General features: G+C 44.1%; 1 protein-coding gene across 1 annotated transcript in view; it reads left to right on the plus strand.

Annotated features, from left to right (window-relative positions):
- Window positions 1-15,673, plus strand: part of KIAA1109 (KIAA1109 ortholog) — a 393,986-nt gene that overhangs the window by 48,513 nt on the left and 329,800 nt on the right. Inside the window, 3 exon segments of the mRNA XM_040330387.1 lie at window positions 2,299-2,417; window positions 6,780-6,896; window positions 12,620-12,698. Of these exon segments, the coding sequence (XP_040186321.1) occupies window positions 2,324-2,417; window positions 6,780-6,896; window positions 12,620-12,698 (290 nt within the window). The 5' untranslated portion in view covers window positions 2,299-2,323.

A 15,673-nucleotide genomic window follows, 5' to 3' on the forward strand; every position in this document is an offset into this window, starting at 1 on the left:
TTCCGACGGACTCACAGCGGACTTTTGCACGGTCAAAAGTCTGACCGTGTGTACAAGGCATTAGTGTACATGAAGCCTCACAGATCCTGTCCCTCCCCAAGCTTGTGACGGTGAAAGTAGAAGCACTAGAATGATGAGCCCACCTCTTTGACAATCTGCTCTTCCCTCTTTCCAGCAAGCTTCCATGCACTGACTGGCTGCTTGTGCTGAGTGGGATTACTTGGGTACAGAATGGATGATTGGCCCTGGACTTAAGCTGTTAGGCCCGGATTCACAAAGCACTTACGCCGACGTAGAACAAGATACGCCGACGTAAGTTGAAATGTGCGCCGTTGTATCTGTGCGCAAGACCCACAAACAGAGATGCGCCTAAAACCAGGCTACACCCCGCCAACGTATCTTGCTTACGCCGGCATAGAGTGGGCGTACATTTAGGCTGGGAGCATGGTGCCACTCCCATTGATTAGTCATTCAAATATGTAAATGAGGGAAATACGGCGATTCACGAACCTGCGTGCGCCTGACGCAGGCTACGAGAGGTGCGCTTAAGTTGTATGTCCGGCGTAAAGTTAAGCCCCATAAAGGAGGTGTAACTCAGCAGCAGACATGCAAAGGTCTGCACCAGGGAACACAAGCCGGCGTATTTTACGTTGGACGTGTGTCTGGCTGGGCGTAGGTTACGTTCATGGCGTACGCATTGCTCCGGAGTATCTTAGGCAGTTGTTCCGATGTGGTTGTGAGCATGCGCAGGGGGATGCGTCCACATCACAGCGCATGCGCAGTTCGGTAAACCTACTTGTCTGGCACTCGGACCATCATTTGCATGGGGTCACACCTCATTTGCATGGGTCAAACCCACTTCCACCATCGCCGGCCTGCACCTTTGAAACATACGCCACGCCGACGCAGCGTTGGGAGCACTGGCTTCCATGCTTGCCTCTCTGCGCTGCGTCGGCGTAGCGTATATTATTTGCGCTACGGCGGCGTAATGTACGCCCGCTCTCTGTGAATCTGGGCCTTAGTGTCTAGTGTTGCTCCCTCTACGCATGTAACTACTCGTAAAATTTACATGAAAGCCAGGCAAGTAGCATCTTCAGAAGGAGAGGTCTTCATTTAGACCTAGTTTCCTTAAAAGTGAACCTGTACCATGTGTGGCAAGTAGCCAGTCAAATGCTTGAAAAAGAGAAGGGATCTTTTTATAAGATTTATACAGGACTTTTTCTCAGGGCTTAACAGGATTATTTAAAGGGGTTGTAAAGGTACAATTTCTTGTTTTCCTAAATGGCTTCCTTTACCTTAGTGCAGTCCTCCTTCACTTACCTCATCCTTCCATTTTGCTTTTAAATGTCCTTATTTCTTCTGACTTCCTGTTCTTCTGTCTGTAACTACACACCGTAATGGCTTTCTCCCTGGTGTGGAGTGTCGTGCTCGCCCCCTCCTTTGGACTACAGGAGAGCCAGGACGCCCATTAACACCCAGCTACTTTCTCTATCTCAATGTAGAGAGCGTCCTGACTCTCCTGTAGCCCAAGGGAGGGGGCGAGCACGACACTCCACACCAGGGAGAAAGTCTTGCATTACTGTGTGGAGTTACAGACAGAACAGGAAGTGAGGATTTCTCAGAAGAAATAAGGACATTTAAAAGCAAAATGGAAGGATGAGGTAAGTGAAGGAGGACTGCACTAAGGTAAAAAAATTGTACCTTCACAACCCCTTTAAAGGTTAGAGAGCACAGAGAAGAAATGTAATAAGAATAGGGGCCTATTGGTAAAGTTGTTACTTTGCTCTGAATGGGAAAAGTACAGGTTTACTTTGAATGAAAAAAATAACCTGGATAAAGGTAGCACCAAATCATGTTATTAATCAGTAAATGCCTCTGGACTGCGAAAACAGTGCTGCACTGCAGAGGCCAAACTAACAGTATTGAGCTATACAAGGACCGTTCTTGGAACAAATGGTGCTGACGCATGAATTGCTTTATTTCCCAGCTTTACTGTGCTGTGTCTGTAGAACAGTGGTTTTCTGTGTTACATATATTTAGAGATTACTTGCTTACTCAAAGCATTTTTTTCCTTTTTTCCATACATTTTTGTAATGAACCTGTCAAGCTGGTAACTAGGTTGCATTATTGTTATCACAGTTACACAATGTGTGATAGTAATAAAACAGTTATTTTATGTTTAATCTGTTTGATGGAGTTTTCAAATGTTGAACACACAGTTCTTCTATATATCTGTGTATATATTTTTTAAATTGTTGTTGCAGATTACTGAGCTTTTTTTTTTTTTTTTTATTCCAGGCAGTAAATTAGAAGACTGCTCGCAATGGAACTTACAAATGATAGCTTTGTCCCAACTATTACTCAACTTGAAGGATTTCTCTCTGAACACAACTCCAATGTTGTTTGGCTGCTCGTGGGTAAGTTTATTGTGTATGTACAGTGGGGAAAATAATTATTTGAACCCCTGCAAATTTTTTGTAAGTTTGCCCACTTACAAAGAAATGAAGGGTCTATAATTTTCTTTCATAGGTGTATTTTAAATGATAGAGACAGAATATCTACCAAAAAATCCAGAAAACAATCACATGATACAAATGTTATAAATTGAGTTGCAGTTCAGAGTAAAATAAATATTTGATTCCCAAGAAAAACATGACTTAGTACTTGATGGAGAAACCCCTGTTGGCAAGCACATAGGTAAGACGTTTCTTTGTAGTTGGTTACCAGGTTTGTACACATCTCAGGAGGGATTTTGGTCCACTCGCCTTTACAGATCTTCTCTAAATTCTTATGGTTTCTTGGCTGTCACTTGGCAACTCGAAGTTTCAACTCCCTCTATAAATTTCCTATAGGGTTAAGGTCCGGAGACTGGTTAGGCCACTCCATGAACTTAATGTGCTTCTTCTTGAGCCATTCCTTTGTTACCTTGGCGGTATGTTTTTGGTCATTGTCATGCTGGATGACCCATCCATGACCCATGTTTAGTGTTCTGGCTGAGGGAAGAAGGTTCTTATCCAAGATTGTACATTAAATTGCCCTGTCCTTTGGTCCCTCAATTTGGCAAAGTCAACCTGTTTCTTTTAGCAGAGAAACTGCCCCAAAGCACAATGTTTCCACCTCCATGAACAAAAGGAGAGCAAAAAGAGGAGAGGGAAGCGCCAAGCCAATCCTTTAAACTGCTTAGGAATTTATTCAGTATACTGTATAAGTATAAAACAACACTAAAAACTTGCATGAAAAATGTTGGAGCACTTGCAGAGTGCTAGAGCGGGTGGCAACTTCCACATGCAATGTCACAGGAGGGCTGCCGGAAAGTCTCTATAGAGGAATCCACGGGCACCATGTGTTAGCCACAGCTGGGGTCTCGTTAAGCCTCATGGAGATGTCGACTGTGTGCCTCTGGGTGGGAGTGGTCCAGGGCGGAGCCGCCCACAGCCGTTTCCACCTCCTATGCTGTAGAGATGGTTTTCTTAGGGTCATAGTCAGCATTTTTCTTCCTTCAAACACGGCGACTCAAGTTAATCCCAAAGCGTAAAGAGCTAAATTTTGGTCTCATCTGACCACAGCACTTTCTCCCAATCCTTCTCTGAACCATTTAGATGTTCATTAGCAAAAGTCAGATGGGCCTGTACATGTGCCTTCTTGAGGAGGGGGACCATGCGGGCGCTGCAGGTTTTCAGTCTATGGCGGCATATTGTGTTACCAATGGTTTGTTTGGTGACTGTGGTCCCAACTGCCTTGAGATCATTAACAAGCTCCTCCCGTGTAGTTCTAGGCTGATCCCTCACGTTTTTTATGATCATCCTAACCCCATGAGGCGAAATCTTGCATGGAGCTCCAGACTGAGGGCGATTGAGGGTTATTTTGAATTTCTTCCATTTGCGTATTATTCACTCCAACAGTTGTCTCCTTCTCACCAAGCTTCTTGCTGATGGTTTGTAGCATATTCCAGCCTTGTGCAAGTCAACAATCTTGTTCTTGACATCCTTTGACAGCTCTTTGGTCTTGCCCGTGATGGTGAGACGAAAGAGATTATGTGGACCGCTGTCTTTTATACACATAACATGTCCCTAGGAACACCTTAAATTGACAGGACTAATCTGTGTACCACGTGAGCACATACTGTAACCAGTCTGTGGAAGCTAGAGTTATTGTTGGTTGGCAGGGAATCAAATACTTATTTTACTCACTGAACTACGACTCAATTTATAACATTTGTATCATGTGTTTTTTTCTGGATTTTTGCTGTTAGGTTAATCGGATCCTGTCCAAAAAAAATAAAAAATTTGGCCCTAGTATATATGTATGAATGTGTGTTGGGGACCTTAGGCTGTAAGCTCCTTGAGGGTAGGGACTGATGTGAATACACAATGTATATGTAAAATGCTGTGTAAAGTGATGGCGCTATATAAGTATCTGAAATAAATAAACAATAAACTGGTATGTGAATAACAGTATTGCACAGTGCTCCAAATCCACACTGAAAGGTAATTGTAAAAAAGTCCTATATTAAGCAAGTCCACAGTGAAGGTGGTTGATATTGAAGTTATAATATTGTGACTGTGTGATGGTGATTCAAGCAATGGTACAGAAAATTCACACACGTGCCCCCCCCCCCCCCCCCTGTGTGATTACCACATACCTCAGGGTATGTGACCACACAACTAAGTTTGGTCTGGAAAAGCAGCTGAACCACCTCTGGGCTCTGAGTTTAACGGTCTCTGTGGGATCCCCCAGGTAAATCCAATGATGCTTTCCTCAATTCAAATTAAAAAGAGTCTGGATAGTGTATTATCGTTTAAACTTATTAAAGGTACAAACGTCAGGGTACTCACACTTTTATGGTGCTTCCAGCTCACCAATCTACAGCAAACAGAAAGTATAAAATCCACTCCAATAGGCCTAAAAACTTGTATGCATCAGCAGCTGCTCAAAGAGAGTGTATACTGTACTGTCTCCTCCACTGTCCTGGCCCCTCCCATACGCGTGGCTACACAGGTCTTTCACGTGTCTTCCTCAGGGGGATATGGTATCATATAACTTAGATCCCTCATATCCCCCTGAAAAAGACACATGACATGTTTTTAGCACACACTATGAGAGTGTGTTCAATGCTAACGGCTATATATTTGGTTTTTTCACCTTTTTAAAATGTATTAATTTTATCACCATAACGCATGGATATAGTTGTGATATAGGTTTGGCCATCTTTTTGGTAGCTTGCAAGATTTTTATTTATATAGAAATAAAGACAGGTTAAATACCAAATAAGAGAACAAGCTTATATTTTTTGTAAATGAATAGGTGCAAATAAAAAAATATGTTTAAACATTTTAGAATAGGCTTCATGGACATGATGTGTAAAAAAACATCTATATAAGGAGGATTGATTTTTGGTAATGTCTCATAATTTTTCATTTGAAACATATTGATTATTCTAATGCAGGGGTTCTTTGGTTTTTTCACAATGCATTTTGTCCCTGTGATTGTTTTTGATTGTCTTGCTTTGTTCATGTTTTTTTTTTTTTCAATAAGTAAGTTTGTTATGATCAATGTTCCAATATTTTATGCTGAGATATTGTATGGATCGTTTGTTGGGTTACAAGTCAGACAGTTTATGCCAGAAACTGTAATTCAAGGTCAGAATTCCTTAAATAGACTAATATTTAGTGGTCAATGTTCACCTTAGGGCTGTATGTACCCTTTAAAGTAGATGTAAACTCACTCTCATCCTTTCTAAACTACTGCCATTGTGCTGATCTATAAGGATATAGATTCCTCCTGCATGTACCCTTACCTGTCAAATGTCTCCCCTCTGGCTTTTATAAGAACTGAAAAACTGCAGATTCTGTGGGTGGATCTGTTGTCTGGAGCTCGGTGGGTGCCCCGTCCTCCTCTACACTCCCCTTGTCAACATGCATTTTGTCCTGGGTATTTCTTACACTAAATTCTGCTATGATCAGTAACATCCAGTCAAAATCCAAAAAAGTAACAACATGACTTCAGAAAAGGAGTGGGGGTGGGAATTAAAAAATAATGCATGTCTCCAAGCTAGTGCATGAGATATGTAAATAACCTGTCACTCACAGCAAGGGGGCGGAACGGACTAAGGTTTTTCTCTGTAAATCCGTTTTATTTCACTGAACAATAAAAGAGGATTGCTCAGAGCTGGATTAACTCTGTGTGGCAAGACTGGGCACAGATGATAGGAAATATTTTACTTTACATTGTAACAGCAAAAAATAAAATTGGGTTTACATCCACTTTAACCACTTGCCGCCTTCCCTATTGCAAAAAGACGTCGGCAAAGTGGTTTCAAAATCCTGACTGGACGTCATATGACGTCCTCAGGATATTGAGCCACTGCGCGCCCCCGGGGGCGCGCATCACGGCGATCGTTGTTGCAGGGTGTCAATCTGACACCCCGCAACACCGATCTGTGACGGAGACTCTTTACCACGTGATCAGCCGTGTCCAGAGAGGTGACCAAGAACGTGGTGGTCACTCTGACGGAGCTCCAGAGATCCTGTGTGGAGATGGGGAAAAAGTTCCAGAAGGACAACCATCGCTGCAGCCCTCCACCTCTCTGGGCTTATGGTAGATTGCAAACTCCGAAGGAGGCTTCGATCTAGTCAAAAAAACTTTTACCTAGAGGTGGGCTTTAAGTTAAGCACATCTATAAAGATAAAATTGTGATTGATTACTAGAATGCCTTCTGATGTACAAGTAGCATTCTGGGTTTCACAGTGATTTATTACAAACATGTTTTTCTGTTACAGCTACCATCTTGTCCTGTGGATGGATTATTTATCTAACTTATTACAATTCCAGGAATATAGGACTTATTTTAACACTGGTACTAAATCGATTGTACAAACATGGCTACATACACATTGGTAAGTAATCTTTTTTTGAACACTCAGAAATACAGTGTTGTACTTTGGTAATCATCAATAGAAGCAGGAAAATGATCACATGTGTAGTGGGTTTACGTTATATTAACAAATACATTTTTATTTTTTATTTTTTTTCTTGCTCTTAGAATAACTTTAAAATATTGCATGCAGGCATTTTGTAGTTCGCATTTTTGACTTTCTTTTAATATTTATCTGAAAATGCTTATCTGCTTTGCTGGAAAAAAAAACTTGTACACAAAGATCAGTAGCACAAGCTGAAATGTATGCAGTTAAGGACTTTATTAAAGAGAAGAAGGGGTGCCGCTCACCAACCCAGTGCATTAGTATGTAGATGAATGTGGCCTCAGCCAGTATCTCTCCAGCCACATGGCTGAGGCTGGAAGGTGGCTGGAGAGATGCTGGCTGAGGTGAGTGCACTGACGCCAGCTCCCTTCACTGCAACCTGCGGGCAGATCTCTGTCTCAGCTTAGAGCAGCACTGCAAGTTTCATTTGGATCACAGTTAAGGACTTGAAGTCATTTCTTCCTCAGCCATTCCCACGCTCATTGCAGCTGATTCCTGCTATAAGGCTTAGTTTACACTTAGTATACTGCCCCTTTAAAGCGGGAGTTCACCCGAATTTTTTTTTTTAACATTAGATTGAGGCTCATTTTGTCAAGGGGAATCGGGTGTTTTTTTTAAAATCGAAGCAGTACTTACTGTTTTAGAGATAGATCCCGCCGCTTCCGGGTATGGTCTTCGGGACTGGGCGTTCCTATTTGACAGGCTTCCGATGGTCGCATACATCGCGCCACGAGTAGCCGAAAGAAGCCGAACGTCGGTGCGGCTCTATACGGCACCTGCGCACCGACGTTCGGCTACTTTCGGAAAATCGTGACGCGATGTATGCGACCGTCGGAAGCCTGTCAATTAAATAGGAACGCCCAGTCCCGAAGACCATACCCGGAAGCGGCGGAGAAGATCTATCTCTAAAACGGTAAGTACTGCTTCGATTAAAAAAAAAACACCCGATTCCCCTTGACAAAACAAGCCTCAATCTAATGTTAAAAATTAACTTTTTGGGTGAACCTCCACTTTAAGGGGGCAGTGCGACTTGTCATGTGACTTGGGACTGCAAAGTCGCATTACAAGTCGTACCCTATGATTTCCAATGAGTGCCGTTCATAGCTGTGCGAATTCAAAGTTGTCCCTACACTACTTTGGTTCGACTTTGATGCGTCTTGATGTCCATAGACCTCAAGAATACACAGGCATTGCTTGAAGTCACATCAAAATTTCTTGACTTTCAGGTCACAATGGTGGAAACCTAGGCTAAGGCAGGGGTATACACCTATTGTGGCCACAATGTAAAAAAATCACCAGTATTCGTGAAAGAGCAACATGGGTGTAAACAAAGCCTTAGTTTGTAAGCTAAGGTCCTGCTGTGTGAGTAAATCCAGCTAAAACAGCTGTTCTCTGGAAGTGTTTATTACATCTTAGCAATGCTTTTACGTGCGTTTAAAAAAACATACAGCATGCTGTGATCCTCTGCATCAGAGCTGATGTGATTGCAGAGAAAATACATATAAATGCAACTCAATAAAAAAAAAATCTCCACAAATGCAAGTAAAGCGCATGCAGAACTGGACACAAGGATTGTGGTGTAATTGAGAAATGATTGGAAAGAAAGATTTTTTTTTTTACTTTTAAATGAAGCTCTTTCATAGTAAACCATTTATTTGCCTCCTTTTTTAATATTTGCTATTTGTACAGTTTTTTTTCCTTAATTTTGTCTATTAGGTTTTTGTAGGGTAACCAATTTTTAAAGCCACATAGGGAAAAGGAAAAAAAGAGCCTTCATTTCGTTTGGAAAAAAACTTACCATGCTTTGAATTGCACTTTTTAGGTTTTATTAATTGACATACAATTGACAATACAATAATATATATTTTGCTTAAAATTTTCCTTTTTATTATAACAATATTTATCAACCACATATAACACAGGATTGGAGAATTGTAATTTCACTGTAGGCAAAACAACGCTTTCAATGATAATGATTCCACAGTTAAATACCCACAAAAAAAAAACACAGCTCAGCATTATCCATGTAAATAAAACTGCAATGATCTTTCCTTTGAATGAGGCCTCATGCACACTGGAGTTTTTTTTTGGTGTTTTTACAGCAGCTGTTTTTGGCTGTAGACGTTTTTTTCTACAGTCATTAAACTCTCCATCCTGTTATCTTATGTGTTGCCATCCATGCACACATAGGCTGTTATCAGCAGTTTTGGGCAGTGGCGTTTTTGAGCAGTAAAAAAACCCAAAACTAGTGGGTTCTGAGAGACGTTTTTTAGCTGCAAAAACGCTCTAACGCTGATAAACGTCGCTCACCAGCGGTTTTTAAAGTTGTTGATCAACTGAAAAAAAAAAGAAAACCCGCTAACGCTGGAAAAACGCTAAAAGCCCCTAGTAAACGATAAAAAACGCTATTGCAAAAACGTTGAAAAAGTTGAAAAACTCACTGCAAAGATACTGGCCTTTTTATAATGTTTTACGTAATAACGTCCAGTGTGCACGAGGCCTGAATTTTGATTTTACCTATGGGGCTGGGGTGCTGTTTGACAATTTTCTCAGACCAATGAATCTTCAGAAAACTGCGAAAACACATCTCTATAGCAGAGGTCTCAAACTGGCGGCCCTCCAGCTGTTGTGAAACTACAAGTCCCATGAGGCATTGCAAGGCTGACAATTACAAGCATGACTCTCACAGGCAGAGGCACGATGGGACTTGTAGTTTTGCGACAGCTGGAGGGCCGCCAGTTTGAGGCCCCTGCTCTATAATATTGAATGTTACAATAAGATTTGTTATATCACCGCTAATAAATATATATATCTACTATATATATATGTCTTACCTGCTCTGTGCAGTGGTTTTGCACAGAGTGGCTTATTACCTCCTCTTCTGCCCCCCCCCCCACTCTCCACCTCTGGAGCTCTCAGTGGCTCAATGCAGCAAGGGAGTTTTTGATGAGAAGTAGCAGTGCAGGCAGCAGAGCCTGTATATGTAATGAACACATGTTAAATCATATTACAAGTATAAAATATAATATTATAATATACCGTATTTGCCGGCGTATAAGACTGGGCATATAAGACGACCCCCTAATTTTCCAGCTAAAATTTTGGTTTTGGGATATACTCGCCGTATAAGATGACCCCCTTCCTACTAGTCATGCCTCGCCTCACTGTGCCATTACATGCCTCACTGTGCCATTACATGCCAGACTGTGCCACCATTACATGCCTTACTGTGCCACTACATGCCTTACTGTGCCACTACATGCCAGACTGTGCCGCCATTACATGCCAGACTGTGCCACCATTACATGCCAGACTGTGCCACCATTACATGCCAGACTGTGCCACTACATGCCTCACTGTGCCACCATTACATGCCAAACTGTGCCATTACATGCCAGACTCGCTGTGCCCCATTACATGCCTCACTGTGCCATTACATGCCAGGCTCACTGTGCCCCATTACATGCCTCACTGTGCCACTACATGCCTCACTGTACCATTACATGCTAGACTCGCTGTGCCCTATTACATGCCTCACTGTGCCACTACATGCCAGACTCACTGTGCCCCATTACATGCCTCACTGTGTCACTGCATGTCTTGACGATCCCTTACCTTATCCTGAGACATGCAGTATCTGTCAGACCGCGGCCGTCCATTTTCTTCAAAATCTGCACCGCCTCCTTCTGCTGTTCCGTGATAGGCGGAACACTCAGCTTCCCAGGAGACACTGTGTTCAGTGTTCGACTATCACGGAGGCCCTCTCGTCCTCGGTCTCGGACGAGAGGGCCTCCGTGATAGGCGGAACACTGAAGTGTCTCCTCGGAAGCTGAGTGTCCCGCATATCATGTAACAGCAGGAGAAGGAGGCGTGGATTTTGAAAAATGGACGGCCGCGGTCTGCATGTTTGGTTACCGGCGTATAAGACGACCCCTGACTTTTAAGAAGAATTTCAGGGGTTAAAAAGTCATCTTATATGCCCGAAAATACGGTATGTAATATAATTTAACAATGTTATTTGTAATGCATTGGAGTGGCAACACTCCAATGTGTACGTATTTAAAGCGGGGGTTCACCCAAAAATAAATTTTTAACATTACATTCAGCCGAGTTGTCCTAATGACAATCGGCTGTTTTTCCCCCGTACATACCGTATTTTCACCACCGCTTCCGGGTATGTCTTCTGCGGAACTGGGCGTTCCTAATTGATTGACAGGCTTCCGACCGCCGCATACAGCGCGTCACGAGTTGCCGAATTAAGCCGAACGTCGGTGCGGCTCTATACGGCACCTGCGCACCGACGTTCGGCTGAAAATACGGTATGTACGGGGATAAAAAATAACAAAAAACAGCCGATTGTCATTAGGACAACTCAGCTGAATGTAATGTTAATTTTTTTTTTGGGTGAACCTCCGCTTTAATTGAAAATTTTAAATGGAAACATGGTCTTAAATTATTAGTCGATAATGACAAATGTATTTAGGAAAAGTAGCTTGCTTCAAACTTAAACGCTTGTGACACTACGGAATCCTCACGTTGCACATAAAGAATCTGTTATTTAAAAAGTAATACACTTTGAGAAATTTTAGATACAATTCTGCCATTTGGGTCACCATGCAAATATTATGCACACTGACTTTACGTGAATTAGCTCCATTTTTACGCTTCTCTCAAGCTCATGCTTACACCCTCGCAATGAATTATATGTTCTACGATATTCTCCACTTTCATCTAAAATCAAATGATAAATTTCACAGAAAATCTTGCTTGAGCACTGTATTTTTGTTAAAGGCCTGTTCTGCTGATGCCAGAACTTGCTGCTTTCCTGCTGACAAGATAATAAAAGCCTAAAGCTAACAGTGACATCCATGTTTCTTTATTTGTGTAATGCTAGCTTACTGAACCCTTGTCCTTTTGTCTAGGGAAGAATGATTTTTTATGTAAGAGTTCTGCAGGAATCGGTTTTCCTACTTGCCTGTATCTGTATGAAATGCTTTACTGTCACAATGTAATTTTTAATGAGTAAAGTAAAGGAGATCTTGGTGTAGAAAACATAAAGCCATAACACCAGCTACCCTCTGGGGTTTTTATGCACCTTTTATGATCTTTAACCCCCTGGGTTCTTGAAAACTTGGTTGGTTCCTGTTCCTGTATAGCTCTATTGGTCCTTATTGAATAGGTAGATTAATCAATAATGAGCTGTGGAAGGGAGAAGGCTTTTGATTCATGATACATAGCTACAAAAGTTTTTAAAGTCGATGTAAAGCTTTTATTTTTTTCCTCTTAGATTGATGAACAGGCATTAAAAATGTAAAATTGGCACATTAAATGATTTAAATAAAATGGAATTACTTAACCTCTTCTTTAATGGTAATTGTAGCTGTGTGGCTGGATTTTTCATGCCTCAAGCAAGTCCATGCTGGGGGGAATGGGAGGGACTGACTGGTGCTTTTACATCATTTTCCCTAAGTTCCTGCATGTAGAGCAATGTTCTCTCAATGTAAGGGGCTGTGAACCAGGCTAGGCTTGTCTATTCATTTGTGGGGCTATGAACAAGGAAAACAATGTTTAAACATTCTGATTCATGGCTTGTAAATTTGCATAGGAAATTAATTTAGAATTTCGTTTGTGTTTTACAGGATCATTTTCCTTTTCTGTCCTCTCTGGAAAGATCATGCTACGTGAGATATACTATATTACAGAAGACATGTCTATTAGGTATGTTATGTGTTTCTATAGCCAGTGGAGTGATTATTGCAACGGATCATTTGATAATGTTTTAAATCATATACCGTATATACTCGAGTGTAAGCCAAGGTTTTCAGCCTTTTTTTGGGCTGAAAATGCCTCCCTCGGTATATACTCAAGTCGGTGTCCGTTTCTGCCAGCGGTGCCCGTAGAAAAGATGGCTGCGGGCCAACAGTGCAACTGCATATGCGCCGTTCCAAAGTCTGCCAGGCTCCGGCGAACTCGTACAAGCTCTGCTGGGTGCCGTGGCCGGGCGCTTGCCCAGTGATGTAATGTCACCGCCTGCCGCCATTTTTGAATTGGCACCACTCATTCCTGGCGGCGCCTCGCCACAGCAGGGGTCAGGGGGAGGTCGATGAGGCCTGTGCCTGGCCTGGATAGAATAGGATTCTGGAACGGAACAGTGACTGACTGTGACGGACCCATCCGTATACTGGACATATTGTGTTCGTCTGCTTTGCCGTTTTACATGAAGTCGCCCATTCGTATGTCGACCACGAGGCGATCGGACTATGCGGATGGGATCTGGGCACTATTCCCCAATAATATGCCCTCAGTTCCAGGCTATCTGGGGATACGTTATATGAATATAAAATGTTCGGCAGTTATAAAGTTATAGATTTTAATGTCTGTTATTTCAGTCTCCTATCTGGTCCCCTAGGGGAGTGTCCACCTGGTGGGAAACCTGCATAAATAATATGCCCTCAGTTCCAGGCTATCTGGGGATACGTTATATGAATATAAAATGTTCGGCAGTTATAAAGTTATAGATTTTAATGTCTGTTATTTCAGTCTCCCATCTGGTCCCCTAGGGGAGTGTCCACCAGGTGGGAGACCTACATCAATACGGGCGGGTAGCCCACAGTAAATGAGTTCGTGTTTTACCCTCATAATGGAGCTTGGTCTCGTTACTGGAGGGGATTGGGTTACTGGCCACTAAGGACGGTGTATGGAGAGAGTTGCCGGTTGGAACCTATTGCACTTCGGCGGTTAGCGGCGGTTCGTGTACTTTGGAGCTCGGGAAGAGAGGTACCGCAACAACTGGTGGCAGCGGTGGGATGAACCTCAGCGCCCAAAGAAACCACTACAACCAGGACCAAATGGAATTGCAATACCAAAACCTGAGAAGAGCTACCTTAAAGGATTTATTAGAGCAAAGAGGCGGACAGGCCAGTAACCTCAAAAAGGGGGACATTATCACATTATTGCTGGTAATGGATGGAGTACCAGCAGCAGAGGGAACCAATGGACTCAGCCCAGACGACAGAACCCCCAAAGAAGAGAGATTTGACCGGGCGGTAAGAATTAGGCTGGCCCATTATGGTCCCAACCCATCTGCGGAAATTATCGCCCAAGCCCAAGCCGCTGTGGAGGCCAACCTGCTACGCCAAAGCGGCACTGCAGCAGCCCCAGTCACAGCAGACACGGGGGAAAGAAAGAAGGTTCCGTTTGCAGCATTTAAAGCCTTCAGTGAGACAGAAGGAGAGATCGATGGGTACCTTGCCGATTTTGAGCGGCAATGTGCCCTGCACAAGGTACCCCTGGAGGACTGGATCCCTATATTGTCCGGCAAGTTATCCGGCCGGGCCAGTGAGGCTTTTCGGGCCATCCCTGACGAGGAGATCGGGGATTATGTGGCCGTCAGGGAAGCTCTACTCTCCCGGTATGCCATTACACCCGAGGCATACCGAAGGAGGTTCCAGGACACTGTAAAAACGACTGGGGACTCCTACGTTGAATGGGCATGTAAGGTGCACCGCACCGCCGCACACTGGATGGCGGGGTGCCAGGCTGTGTCCGGAGAGGAGGTGCTACAGATGTTTCTGTTGGAACATTGCTTCGACAAATTACCAACAGGGGTCAGAGAGTGGGTAAGGGACCATAAACCCTCCACTCTCCATGAAGCAGCTCGCCTGGCGGATGAGTATACGGATGCCCGAAAATTGGACAATTCAGCCACCAAGGCTCCCGCCAGGGTGGAATACAAGCCAGCAGCTACTATTTACCAAGCCCCTATGAATCGGCCCTCAGCACCCCCTCCGTCGACCCAGTATCCCCGCTCACCCCGGTTTAACTCTCGGGAATACTCCCAACCCAGTCGGTGCTACCTATGCAATCAGCTGGGAAACAAGCGACCGGAGTGCCCGATGAACAATGCCAACCAAAGTCAGTCCTGGAAGAGACCCCCAGGGGCCAATCCACGACCACCTCTCCCCGCAACTCACTGTGTGGAGGAAGAGGAATGCTGGGGTATTCTGCATGAGGCCGACCCCGTTCAGGCGGCCCACCGAGATAACAGGCAGCACCACAGACAGTGTGTCAAGGTCAACGGGAAGGAGGTCAGTGGCCTACGGGATACCGGTGCGACCATGACTTTACTCCAGAAGCACCTAGTATCCGAGAACCAACATACCGGGGACACGGTCGCAGTACGAGTAGCCGGAGGTGCCGTGTTCCGACTACCCGTTGCCCGGGTACATTTGGATTGGGGAGTGGGCGCTAGACAAGTGAACGTGGGGGTTATGAAAGACTTACCCGCCGATGTCCTCCTTGGCAATGACTTGGCCCCCCTCCTTTCAGCCTATACTCCCATGGGCCCCGCTGCAGTAGACGCTGTCACGACCCGGGCCCAGACCCGTGCCACCGAAGCCGGCCCACCTGCTGCTGCGACCCAGGTAAGACCCTCTACCCCGACGTGTATGTTAGATCCGGCCCCTTTAGGCTGGGATACCCCAGAGATGTACGGAAGGGAGACTAGGGAAGACCCGACGTTAGCGAAGTACAGGGCCAGGGCCGACTCAGGGGAGGAAGGAGTAGATGGGGAGCACTACGAGTGGGTGGGGGATAGGCTGTACAGGATCCCGAGACCGTCCCAAAAACCGAGCACCCCTCCGCACAAGCGACAGCTAGTGGTACCTGCCAAGTACCGGCAGGAGATTTTACGG

Source organism: Rana temporaria, chromosome 1 (assembly GCF_905171775.1).
Source record: "Rana temporaria chromosome 1, aRanTem1.1, whole genome shotgun sequence".
NCBI lineage: Eukaryota > Metazoa > Chordata > Amphibia > Anura > Ranidae > Rana > Rana temporaria.